At 43.3% G+C, this 13,381-nt stretch overlaps 1 protein-coding gene across 1 annotated transcript; it reads right to left on the bottom strand.

Moving 5' to 3' along the window:
- Window positions 1-3,664: 3,664 nt before the first annotated feature.
- helq (helicase, POLQ like) lies at window positions 3,665-11,805 on the bottom strand. Its single transcript, XM_046369785.1, is given in 19 exon segments — window positions 3,665-3,945; window positions 4,104-4,238; window positions 4,443-4,556; window positions 5,940-6,113; window positions 6,561-6,659; window positions 6,896-7,053; window positions 7,213-7,420; window positions 7,721-7,825; window positions 7,955-8,096; window positions 8,206-8,372; window positions 8,374-8,446; window positions 8,726-8,871; window positions 9,017-9,115; window positions 9,305-9,402; window positions 9,493-9,565; window positions 9,740-9,940; window positions 10,077-10,255; window positions 10,428-11,085; window positions 11,158-11,805. Coding segments are annotated over 19 exon segments (3,096 nt in total). The 5' UTR covers window positions 11,341-11,805; the 3' UTR covers window positions 3,665-3,861.
- Between the last annotated feature and the right edge of the window lie 1,576 nt (window positions 11,806-13,381).

The raw sequence follows: 13,381 nt of genomic DNA on the forward strand, positions 1-13,381 counted from the left end.
TTCATTTTTCTGCATAATTTTTGGCCAGACAGTTTCTGATTTTTGCAATGTTACGTAGATGGAAAAAAGCTGTCCTTGAAACAGTCTTGATATGTTCGTCAAAAGAGAGATTAGGGTCCAGAGTAACGCCGAGGTCCTTCACAGTTTTATTTGATGCGACTGTACAACCATCAAAATTAATTGTCAGATTCAACAGAATATCTCTTTGATTCTATGGACCTAGAACAAGCATCTCTGTTTTGTCCGAGTTTAAAAGTAGAACGGTTGCAGCCATCCACTTCCTTATATCTGAAACACAGGCTTCTAGCGAGGGCAATTTTGGGGCTTCACCATGTTTCATTGAAATGTACAGCTGTGTGTCATCCGCATATCAGTGAAAGTTAACATTATGTTTTCAAATGACATCCCCAAGAGGTAAAATATATAGTGAGAACAATGGTGGTCCTAAAATGGAACCTTGAGGAACCCCAAAATTTACAGTTGATTTGTCAGAGGACAAATCATTCACAGAGACAAACTGATATCTTTCCGACAGATAAGATCTAAACCAGGCCAGCACTTGTCCGTGTAGACCAATTTGGGTTTCCAATCTCTCCAAAAGAATGTGGTGATCGATGGTATCAAAAGCAACACTAAGGTCTAGGAGCACGAGGACAGATGCAGAGCCTCGGTCTGATGCCATTAAAAGGTCATTTACCACCTTCACAAGTGCAATCTCAGTGCTATGATGGGGTCTAAAACCAGACTGAAGCATGTCGTATACATTGTTTGTTTTCAGGAAGGCAGTGAGTTGCTTTCATTTTTTCAAAAGCTTTTTCTAAAATTTTGGAGAGGAATGGAAGATTCGATATGGGCCGATAGTTGAAAAAATATTTTCTGGGTCAAGGTTTGGCTTTTTCAAGAGAGGCTTTATTACTGCCACTTTTAGTGTCTATCGCTCCTTTGAATTTCATGCTGTCACAGTTACCAGCCCTTTCAAGCTTAACATCCTTATCATTTATCGCCCTCCAGGTCCCCTCGGAGAGTTCATCAATGAGCTTGATGCCTTGATAAGCTCCTTTCCTGAGGACGGCTCACCTCTGGGCGACTTTAACCTCCCCACGTCTACCTTTGACTCATTCCTCTCTGCCTCCTTCTTTCCACTCCTCTCCTCTTTTGACCTCACCCTCTCACCTTCCCCCCCTACTCACAAGGCAGGCAATACGCTCGACCTCATCTTTACTAGATGCTGTTCTTCCACTAACCTCATTGCAACTTCCCTCCAAGTCTCCGACCACTACCTTGTATCCTTTTCCCTCTCGCTCTCATCCAACACTTCCCACACTGCCCCTACTCGGATGGTATCGCGCCGTCCCAACCTTCGCTCTCTCTCCCCCGCTACTCTCTCCTCTTCCATCTTATCATCTCTTCCCTCTGCTCAAACCTTCTCCAACCTATCTCCTGATTCTGCCTCCTCAACCCTCCTCTCCTCCCTTTCTGCATCCTTTGACTCTCTATGTCCCCTATCTTCCAGGCCGGCTCGGTCCTCCCCTCCCGCTCCGTGGCTTGACGACTCATTGCGAGCTCACAGAACAGGGCTCCAGGCAGCCGAGCGGAAATGGAGGAAAACTCGCCTCCCTGCGGACCTGGCATCCTTTCACTCCCTCCTCTCTACATTTTCCTCCTCTGTCTCTGCTGCTAAAGCCACTTTCTACCACTCTAAATTCCAAGCATCTGCCTCTAACCCTAGGAAGCTCTTTGCCACCTTCTCCTCCCTCCTGAATCCTCCCCCCCCCCCCCCTCCCTCTCTGCAGATGACTTCGTCAACCATTTTGAAAAGAAGGTCGACGACATCCGATCCTCGTTTGCTAAGTCAAACGACACCGCTGGTTCTGCTCACACTGCCCTACCCTGTGCTCTGACCTCTTTCTCCCCTCTCTCTCCAGATGAAATCTCGCGTCTTGTGACGGCCGGCCGCCCAACAACCTGCCCGCTCGACCCTATCCCCTCCTCTCTTCTCCAGACCATTTCCGGAGACCTTCTCCCTTACCTCACCTCGCTCATCAACTTATCCCTGACCGCTGGCTACGTCCCTTCCGTCTTCAAGAGTGTGTGTATGTCCAGAGACATGTTGGACGAAACCCACTGAGTCGATGATGGCTCCGAAAGCCTTTTGGAGTGGGTCTGTGGACTTTTCCATGTGAATATTAAAATCACCAAAAATGAGAATATTATCTGCTATGACTACAAGGTCCGATAGGAATGCAGGGAACTCAGTGAGGAACGCAGTATATGGCTCAGGAGGCCTGTAAACAGTAGCTATAAAAAGTGATGGAGTAGGCTGCATAGATTTCATGACTAGAAGCTCAAAAGACAAAAAAAGTCATTTGATGTCAGTGATCTTCAGGTTGGAGCTCTAGAAAGAGGCCCAAGTTCCCGACTGGCAATTCTGAGTTGGATGACCGTTCAAAACGTATTTTCCCAGTCAGAGTTCATTTTTTTCTGCCAGTTCCCAGTTGTCTTGAACTCACTGAAGTCATATTTCATATTTCTCAGTTTCCAGTTGTTTTGAGCGCAGCAGGTCATGCTGGATTGACAGCATGGCCAATGTTGAATGTTTATCCGTTAAAGCTTGGAAAAGAGACCCTTAAACCCAGACTTGGGTCCACACACCCACTCCACTGAATACCAGGCTAGTGATTGCTTTTCAATGCTTGCAGTTAGCCACTGATTGCTTCCAAAACACTCATTGTTGAATTTGGAATTTCCAACTTGTTGTGTAATGTTTATGTCCAATGGCCGATGAGCACGATACATTTGATTTATTATCTCTCTATTATCTCTTATCTCATTTCATATGAAGGATTTACCAGTAGATTGTCGACTTGATTTATGATGACTGCTAGCTAAGATTTTGAAAGTATGATGTTGACATGATCTGTCCAATCAAAGCTATTGTAGATATAACGTGATTTCACAATTTTATCTCTGGTCAATGATCTTGAGCCTTCTTGGATGGGCACTTCTAATATAACTTGATGGCAGCATCCAAGGGGCTTGAATTTTCAAGTTATACCCTTAGATTTTGCAGTGAAGTAGTGTCCCCATGAGTGACAGAACACTGAGCCAATCACAGCGGAACTAGAGAACATTACCAACCCCTACGCTTCATATTTGCCGCTGGCTGCCCAAACACCACAGAAAGCACTGAAAAAGGCTGAAACACCTGCATTTTGGAGCTGCCTTACTCAAGAAATCAAAAAAAGAGGCCATGTTTGTATGTGGCTTTATTAACTAAATTATTTTATACATTGTTTGCAAACTGATATGTGACACATTAATGCCAAAATAATATGCAAAACAGGCTAAATAGGTGGGGCTCAAAACAGGTGGGTCTCTTCCCCACCTGCCCTGAATGACGACTTTCCACTGAACATGCCGCCGCTGCTGCTACTACTTGAATAGATTAAACTATAGAAAAGAACTTAATTGTAACCTGCGTCTTTATCATAGAACCAAGAGAAGGTGAAGGTTATAGATAAATAAGTCAAGAAATTAGGGTTACAATAACTACTTTACTATGTCCCACTACTCACTGATATTGGGTCAAGCATTTGGAAGCCTGTCAAATTATTCACATGCTATTATATAAAAGTGACCAATTAAATCAGTGTGAATTCTTTCATGATTTTGATGCTCACTGAAGCATTTTATTCATCTCTATGGGATCAATAAAAAAAAACAGAAAAAAGAAATCTTCCACATCCCAAAAATACATTTTATAATATCACTCCGACAAACAATGATACACCACTAAAAAGTATTAACACACCAAGCAAAATAAAAGTATTCTTCACACAATAAATCCACTGCAGCAACATTTTACAAAGAGAGGAGATCAAGAGGCATCATCAATAAGTCATCCATCTCCTCCTGAAGGGCATCAGCTTTCTCATTCAGCAGCATCTGAAAACAGACGCCACAGGAGGACAATGATCAAACAGAGTACAACTTCTGCAAATGCAAGTCACATCTCAATCCAATTTTCTACAACCCTTGTTTGTATTCAGGAAGGAAACAGCAGCACAACTGTACGTATACTAGGCATATGACAACGGACATACTTTTGCCGAAGCAACAATCTGATTTGCTTGCTTCTTGAAGAGGTTCTCCACAGTCTTGGCGAGAACGTTTGGGTCAGCGTTGGCCAGATGAGCCAGTGTCTTATATCCAGCATTGTACAGCAGCTTGGCTCTTCTCTGTCAAAAGCAGATAAGAAGGGGTTACAAGCATGCAAAATACATCTGGAACAATGCCAGAAAACTTTGGCCAGGACAATAGCTCGTATGACTGGATACCAAGATGTGGATATATTTTTATTTACCTTTTGTTGCCAGGTAGGACATTATTATGATGCTATAATGCCTAAAAAATGAATTGAGATTTTTTTTTAAAAGTCTGACCTCCATGACTCCTGCTACCTCCATGAGAGGGATGAGCTCGGCCTGGACACAGTAGGTCAGCCTGCGGGTAAGCTCAGTCAGGAGAGCTTTGAAGGGCCAGAACTCTTCCAGCTCCTGATAACACAGAGAGAGGGCACAGTGAGATCACTGGGATCAAACGAGAAAGAGGGCACAGTGAGATCACTGGGGTCAAACGAGAAAGCAAAAGAACATACAACTTAGGAGCTATTCTCAGTAGTGGGCGGCAGGTAGTCTAGACGTTAAGAGCGTTGGGCCAGTAACCGAAAGGTTGCTGGTTCGAATCCCCGAGCCAACTAGGTGAAAAATCTGTCAATGCACCCTTGAGCAAGGCACTTAACCGATAGTCAGGTAGTCACCGAGTTGTTCAGCCACGACTCGGTGAAACATAAGATTTTACAGTTTTTAATGTCCCGTTGGTCGGATAATCTTGATCGTAGGCCATCGATTTTATTTTCCAATGATTGCACGTTGGCCAATAAAACTGACTGCAGTTTACTCGCTCGCCTAGGAATGATCAGATGGCAGCCCGATCTCTGCCCCCTTTTCCTCGTCTTTTCTTTACGCAAATGACGAGGATTTGGGCCTGTTCCCAGGAAAGCAGTATATCCTTACCGTCGGACACCTTAAAAAGAAAAATTATAGCAAGCAATAAAAACAAACGCAAACATAACTAACAAAATAGCACAGTTGGTTGGGAGCACGTAAAACGTCAGCCATCCTCTCTGGCGCCATTCTACAATGGCGACTGCTCGTTCTCCGTCCGCAAGGCACTACAGAGGGTAGAGCGTACGGCCTAGTACATCACTAGGGCCAAGCTTTCTGCCATCCAGGACCTCTATACGAGGTGGTGTCAGGGGGAGGCCCTAAAAATGTTCAAACACTCCAGCCACTCTAGTCATAGACTGTTCCCTCTTCTACCGCACGGCAAGCGGTACCGGAGTGCCAAGTCTAGGTCCAAGAGGCTTCTAAATAGCTTCTACCCCCAAGCCATAAGACTATTGAACATCAAGCTACTGTGTTATTATCCATGTATAAGTCACTTTAATAACTCTACCTACATGTACATGTACATATTACCTCGATAACCGGTGCCCCCGCACATTGACTCTGTACCGGTACCCCCCTGTATATAGCCTCGCTATTATTATTGTACTGCTGCTCTTTAATTGTTACTTTATTTCTTATGTTTTATGTATTTTTCTTAACTGCATTGTTGGTTAAGGTCTTGTAACCAGGCATTTCACTGTAAGGTCTATAGCTGTTGTATTCGGCGCATGTGACAAATACAATTTGATTTGTAAGTCGGTCTGGATAACAGTGTTTGCTAAATGACTCAAATGTAAAAATGGAGGACTAAAGTAACAAAGCTTTTGTCTTTTCAGGGCACCTCTATGAAACACTGCTAAGAGTCTAGGATGTGGCTCTCTCTGGACGGGACCCAATAATATCATATAGGACATCTATGCTGGCAGCTACCTCGGTGAAGTGCAGCACGCAGGAGCAGAATACTGAGGAAGAGCTGAGTAGTGTCTGGATGAAGCCCCGGCTGAGCTGGAACCTGTCAGCCACGCTCCACAGGTCAGTCTCCTTCAGCAGGGACTGCAGTACCAGGGCCAGGTACAGCCGACTCACCACCACCTGGTCAACATTCTGGGGGAACAGAGCATTTTGGAAGGACCAAGGAAGTAGAATTATTCCTACTTCTATGGCAAGGACAGCACAGTACAACAGAATGGCACAGAACTGGCTCACTGCATTGTTGCTACATTTATTACATGAATGATCAATAGTAGAGAGCAGATGTAGAGAGCAGATTTGAATTCACATCACAAGATATTTAGGGTTCATTATCTTCATGACTTAAATTAGTTAAGTCTGCCTTCCATCTAGGGGTTAAAAGGAGAAAAAAAAGCTAAAAAAAAAAAAAACAGGATTAATCTAGAGATGAACATAATGTTATTTTTAAGCCAACGTACTCAAGTATAAACCCATAATACCTTAATCCAATGATAGTCTCTAAACCTAAGGAACTGTGAAAATATGACACTATTGATTCAACAGTATTTAAATCATGCCATGCTTCCTCAATACTCTTACCTTCTTGACATTCTGTCCAGCAGCCTTTCTAGCAACAAAACTTTCAGACACACCAACTGCTGCACACATCTTTTGCTCCGCAGCTGATAACATTGTGAACTGGAATTGATAAGCAAAACAAACTCTTACACAATAATTGTTGTACTAAATACTGCAGAAGACAAACTATTGCACAAAACAATATTATATATACAAAATGTATTTCATTATTAGATATTTTCATTAAACACACCAGAAAAGCATAAAAACAAAATTGTTATTTGAGGTATTTTACCTACCAATCTATGTTTAATTAACATAGACAACCAAGAAGTACATAAGACCTGGGCTCTAACCTGTCTGAAGTAGACCATCCAGTCAGGCTTACACTGAGAGACCATGTCATAGGGTGTGACCAGGTAGATGAGGTGGAGGAAACTGTTCAGCATCAGGCTCTCCAGGCCTTTAGACAGGTCTCTATACAGGAGGTCACAGTAGGTCAGATCCACTGAGCCTGAGGAGGAGAGGTCAGATACACTAAACACTGTAGCATTGACTCATAGAAAAAAATGTCTCTGTAAACAGGATTTAAATGGATTACTATGAACAATTTCCTTGTATGGTAATAGAAATGAAATTAACACCAGTTCTGGCGAGTTTGAGAGTAGTTCACCTTTGTAAGTAGCTCTTCCTAGCTTGGTGACTTGCAGGGACCCATCTTGTGGCTCTGTGGAAACGGTGACAAGGCCTTTCTCTTTAAGCAGCTCAACACACTCCTGTGTCACCTCCCACAGGCTCCTCTCCAAGCACACCTGTTTCTCCTGGACAGACAGCAACGTGCCACTCATGAAGTCCCTGATCTGCTCTAAGCTGTTCGTGATCTGAAGGGAGACAAAAGAAAACCGGCAAAAGCAGGATCATCAATTTATTCATTAATACATTCTTGATTCCATTCCTTTACTTCGATTTGTGTGTATTAGGTATATGTTGTGAAATTGTTAGATTTTATTTATTAGATATTACTGCACTGTCAGAGCTAGAAACACCAGCAAAAACATCTGCTAAACATGTGTATGTGACCGATACCATTTGATAAGACAAAGTTCTTTGCTAAAATGAGACAGTTTAAAAAGGGGACTGGATTTTTCTGTAATTCACTTATGGACATTTTTCAGAAGTACATTTAATCCAATGACGGATAGGATGAGACTCAGGACACCCTTTCCGTCGCTATGCATTAGATTGCTTTTGCAGATTTCCATTGGCGCGGATACAAGCTTCTTGACCTGAAAATACAAAAAGGTGGACAGGATCAATGGACAGGATCTGCCATAAAATGTCAGAGCGTGGAAACATAAAGGACCGGATGTCACTACATGCATAGGTTTACTGTTATGGTTGTAGCTGTTATTTACCAAGACTTTGTCTTTGTCCTGTAGAATGAGGATGCTCTCTCCATGAGTGTCTATCCCGGCCCGTCCAGCCCTCCCCACCATTTGCTTGTACTGGCTCCTCTTCAGGAAGTCTGCCGCCACGTATGGAGAACGCAGAATCACTCTGGTCCAAACACAATGATGGATCCAATCAAGTCTACAATAAATGTCGCTATCTAACACAGAAATGCAACTTCTGTTCGGACAGGTTATGCTTCCTTGCTTTGACTTGCCTCCGAGCAGGTAGGTTGATCCCTGCAGCCAGCGTAGAAGTGCAGGTGAGGAGACAGAGAACCCCTGCAGAGTAGGCCTCCTCCACCAGCTTCCTCTCTTCACTGGTCAACCCACTGTGGTGGTAAGCCAGGCCGTACGGCACCGTCTTCTTGAGCACCGGACACAGGGGAGCCATTCCCACTGCTCCTCAGCTCCCCCAGCAACACAGCCTTCTCTGCCTGCTTGTGTTGGATAAAGTCCCTGGAGAATTCAAGAAGAAGTGGCATGTTGTATCAATCACAATCACAACCACTGGACTGACTGACCATGATTTGGAGTACAGAGATTTGGGGTCCTTCTGTAGCTCAGTTGGTAGAGCATGGCGCTTGTAACGCCAGGGTAGTGGGTTCGATCCCCGGGACCACCCATACGTAGAATGTATGCACACATGACTGTAAGTCGCTTTGGATAAAAGCGTCTGCTAAATGGCATATATTACATATATTATTACATATTAGAAATATAAAGATGTCTTTTTACTCTTTCAGGTACTTGCATATCATCCCAGCCACGTTCTCACAGTTCTTCTTGGTGGGACAGAAAACAAGGCAAGACTGGCTTGGAATGACCTCAGTCACCAAGGCAACAATATGATCCTGATCGATCTTCTGCATGGCACTGGAGTACTGGAAAACAAAAGAATTAGACAGGTGCTAAGACTTCAAATACAATGTGAGTCCGCTTTCAAAAGCTGACTGCCTGGCACTGGAGTCCAGTATATCTTCAAATATATACAAATGATGGCTCTTCAAATCAAATGGATGATTATACCTTAAAGTTCAGGACCCGAGAGAATCTGAAGCACTCCTCCTCCTTGGGGTCCACCTCGTATATGCTGTCCTTCATTTTCACATACTCCTTCAGCTCAACCTGAAACACCATGGCTATCAGTGGCCAACCATCACAGAGACAATGGAGCTTCTATTGGTTTTAACTAAGCTTTCAAGGAATACGTTGGCGATTTTCATGTTGTATATGGACTCTCACAAACAAGGAGGCATACCACAGAGGATCAAATAGCATTGCGTAGATCAAGGCTGTGGTTAGGGAATATCATACCGGTCTGAAGTCATTAGTGTAGCTCTCGGCCTTCATAAACTTTTGTATATCTTGGAGATTGCCCAGAGTAGCACTCATTCCAATGATCTGAGTTGACTCTGTAAAGAAGAAAATCAGTTTCCCACACATTTTCAAAACATCTTCCTTCACCATGAATATGATGAGCGTAAAATAGCAGTCACACTTACTACTGATATAGAGCACTTTGGCTAGAGTCATCTCAATGATAGCTCCTCTGCTACCATCACCCAACATGTGGAGCTAATAAGAAGAGAAATGGAGTGGCATAAATAATTGGATACTACAGTACAATATAATTGATTGTGTCCAATACACAAGGCATCAACAGATACATTGTTTGTGTCTAGTGAGTGGCTATTCTATGTTTTGTAATGATAACATCTCAGATGTCAATGTACTAAGATATTTGCATACCTCGTCCACAACCACCAGCCCCACATTGTCCAGTCTGTTGGTCTCTATGAGAGAGTTTACCAGGCCGTGTGCCTTCTCTATAGTGGCAATGTACAGGGACCTCTTGCCCCTTCCCTTCACTGGAGGGAACCTGCCCTTACTGCCAGCATACTCCTCCACCATGAAGTCTAGCTCCAGGCCAAAACTGGCCAACCCTCGAACCTGGGAATGCATGCAAAACACAGTGCTCAGATTTGCCATTGACATACAATTTTTAAAAATTGTAATTCCTTTGTACATACAGTTGGATGAAAGAGGAATTATATACATTTCGTAAACAAAACAATGACCACAATACCTTCTCCTGCACTAGAGATACATAAGGCAGGATGAAAAGGGCATCCTTCTTTCTGCACAGAAGCTCTTTGAGGATAAGAATCTCAGCCACCAAAGTCTTCCCACCACTGGTGGGAAGAGAGTAGATGAGGTTTCTCCTCTGCTGAACTGAGTCCAGGTTTAGACAAGTTTTCTGCCATTCTGAAATATAAGAGAGCATTGTTATTGATGATACTCTAATATGAAGCAGGACAAGAGCTCAAATTACTCACACTTAGCAAGACAACCAGACACTTTGAAAACATAGCCAAGTTGATGCAGAACTAGTGAGGACATGCAATTAGACAGGGAAAAGGAATAGAAATCAATTCACCATATAAATCTTTGATTCCTTTGAGATTGCATATCAGCTCCTTCACTTTGGTGGGAAGACCAAAGAAAGGCCCAAGGTCTGTTGTCGCCATGGAGACAGATTCCATAGCCTGCATGGCAACACTGATCTCCTCTGTAACTACGGCCTCCTTCTGCACTGCAGTCCGGGAGACACTAGAAGGAGTTGCTGCATTAGCCATCATAGCTCTCTTCAGATGATCGGACACACTCTTCCTTGCCTTGGGGGCGATATGCCTCTCATTTCTATCTTCAGTGCTGACAGACTTCTCCGGATGTCTCATAGGCATGGAGGTTTTGTCCTCATCTGTACAGCAGTTCCTGTCTGCTGTTTGGGGATCTTGTAGAAAAGCGAGTTGTGAGCTTGGCATGTCTAGGAAAGCATCATCTGTGAAGCCCTCCAGGAATGATTCTGTCATTGAGTTATCACATGATTGTTTCGGACAGTTGTCTGTTGAAGACTTCAGTGAAGTGAACTCAGGGTTCCCAGCAAGCAGAATCACAGGGCATCTGCTGCTGGTTGTATGTTCAATGTCATGCTGTCTCGTGTTCTGCCCCACTCTATCGAGCTTTGCGAGGAAAGAGCTGTCGCTTACAATGCTGTCATAGTCCCCAAATAAGTCCTCAGGGTCACTGCAGTACTGCAAAAAAAGCAACGTTAAGAAACAGTAAATGCACTTCTAACTCACTCAATATATTAGTTAGCTACCCACCTCACTGAACTTTGCATCCATGGATTGGTCCAAAGCTCTGGAAATCTCTATCTGTCTCGTGTTGTCAGGACATTGTCGTCCAGAAGCACTGGTCCTTTTCCTTGCGGGCGTGAGATTACTTATACGTCTATCCCTGGACCGCTTCCTCGAGGACTGTCGTTTTACTTTGATTTCGGCACTCATTGTCAAACCTGACTCTGTCGGACACCTTACTGACGTTAGCCTAAGCAAACACTAGTAGCATTCCAGCTATGTTGGCATGCTAGCGAGCTATTAGCTAAGTAACGTTAGTAAATACAATACAATCATGTTGGCTGACAGGGTGGGCTCCTCAATTCATTTGCTACTGAGTCAAATTGGCTGACTGAGTGAGTTGGCAAGCTATCTTGAAAAAAATATATAGATGACGTTAACGTTGGCTAACTTCACGCTAAATGTTAAGTGAGCAAACTCAACCGGTTTTCGTTAGCTGAAAGTAGCTACATTGACTAGACATGGTTAACACTAGGCTTACTATCAAATCGTCTTTAACAACCGAGAACTCAAAATATAAAATAGAGAATACAGTTTGAAGAGTAACTAACCGGATACATACAATACAGACAACAAATATGAATTTGTAAACATGAGTCTAACGTATTAGCCAATCAGAGACGAGCAAAGATTGTAACTATAAATTGAGTCGGGTGGAGAACGGAACTTTTTCCCGACCTATTGATACAATCAGTCTACATGTGCCGTACTGTATTTGAATATTAGACTCATTATATTCTATGGAGGTTTTAGATTTGATATGTGGAAATTGTACAAACTATCACTTCGAAAATACATTCATTTTGGGAGGAACGTTTGATCATGGGCCAACATAATAAACGTGAACAGGAAATTACGTCAAATAGACAGAGCTCAATTTTGGCTCTACAATTTCGATTTTACTCGCTGGTCGACAGAGAGGGGTTTGCGCCTCTATGGGGCAATGTTTCGTGTTAATTATTCGCATGTGGAAAGCAATGCCGAGACAAACGGAGGAGGGAGGGAGGAGAAAAGAGAGTAGAGGTCTAAGAGTGTGAGGGAAGAAGAGGATGAGCTTAAATCGGACAAAATGTGGAAAAAAATGATATTGTTTGTCAAAGAAGATTGGTAGATGGTGTAAGCAGAGGGAGCTGAAGACAGGAGTAATTGAAGTGAATTAGGGTGAAGTGTCGGAGGTGGTAGGTGCGGTAAAGTTATCGGAGACCGAGGTATGCACTGAGGATCAGGATGAAAGAAGAGTCTGACAGTGGGAGTGAAGTTTGTGGAAAAAGTGGACTCTTGCCTTTAGGCTGATCCAATTGCGGTTTCACGGTGGGTGAAAAAAAGAGTTTGGTCATGTGGAATCGGTGAGGGTAACTTGAAGTGGTTCTAGTGATAATCGTTTGTCTTTCTGCTGAGGACGAATGCGCTCCAAGTAAAACGAATGGGGGTAAATAAAATGAAGTGTTTCGATCTCAAGAAAAAGGCACCAATGAAAGGAGGGTTAACTGGGGTAGCAGTAGATATAAACGTTGACCAGCTGAGGGCAAATATTCCCGGTGTATGTGATCTCGTCGTTTGAAGCGACGCAGACAGGGTGGGGAAACAGAAGCGTCATTGTCTGTTCTTTTGAGTTTTGAAGTAGAGTCTTTGCCTGACAAAGTGAAGTTAGGATATATAAGTTATCCTGTACGAGCGTATGTGCCGAGTACATTAAGATGTTACAGGTGTCAAGCTTATGGGCAGTGTGAAGGAGGGAGGGTCCAATGTGTGAGGAAAGTGCAGAAGGGCATGAGACAGAGGAATGTGTAGTATTGGGGAAAGTAGTGGAATGTGTTAATTGTAGGGGTGCACATTGCGCTGGGGGTCAGTTTGAGGGTTTCCAGGGTTAGAGTAGAGCAGAAGTTGTCATATGCTGAGGCAGTGAAGGAGAAGATTGGTTAAGGGGAGAGGTGGTGAGAGTAGTAGCGATATACCAGTACATAGGGATAGGCCAAAAAGTTAACTATGTTTCATTAAGATTGGATTTTTAGCTTTTATAGCAGTGTTTATTAATTATACTGCAGTGATGGATCGGAAGTCTCAAATTGAGGTTGTGGTTGCAGCTGCTGAGAGGTATTTGGGTGTGTAAGAGTTACATGATGTGTTAAGTAGTGATGTCCCATCCTTTCAGGGTGATTGCATGAGGTAGGAATAAATATATTAACATTTT

The sequence above is a fragment of the Oncorhynchus gorbuscha genome, linkage group LG11 (genome assembly GCF_021184085.1).
Source record: "Oncorhynchus gorbuscha isolate QuinsamMale2020 ecotype Even-year linkage group LG11, OgorEven_v1.0, whole genome shotgun sequence".
NCBI lineage: Eukaryota > Metazoa > Chordata > Actinopteri > Salmoniformes > Salmonidae > Oncorhynchus > Oncorhynchus gorbuscha.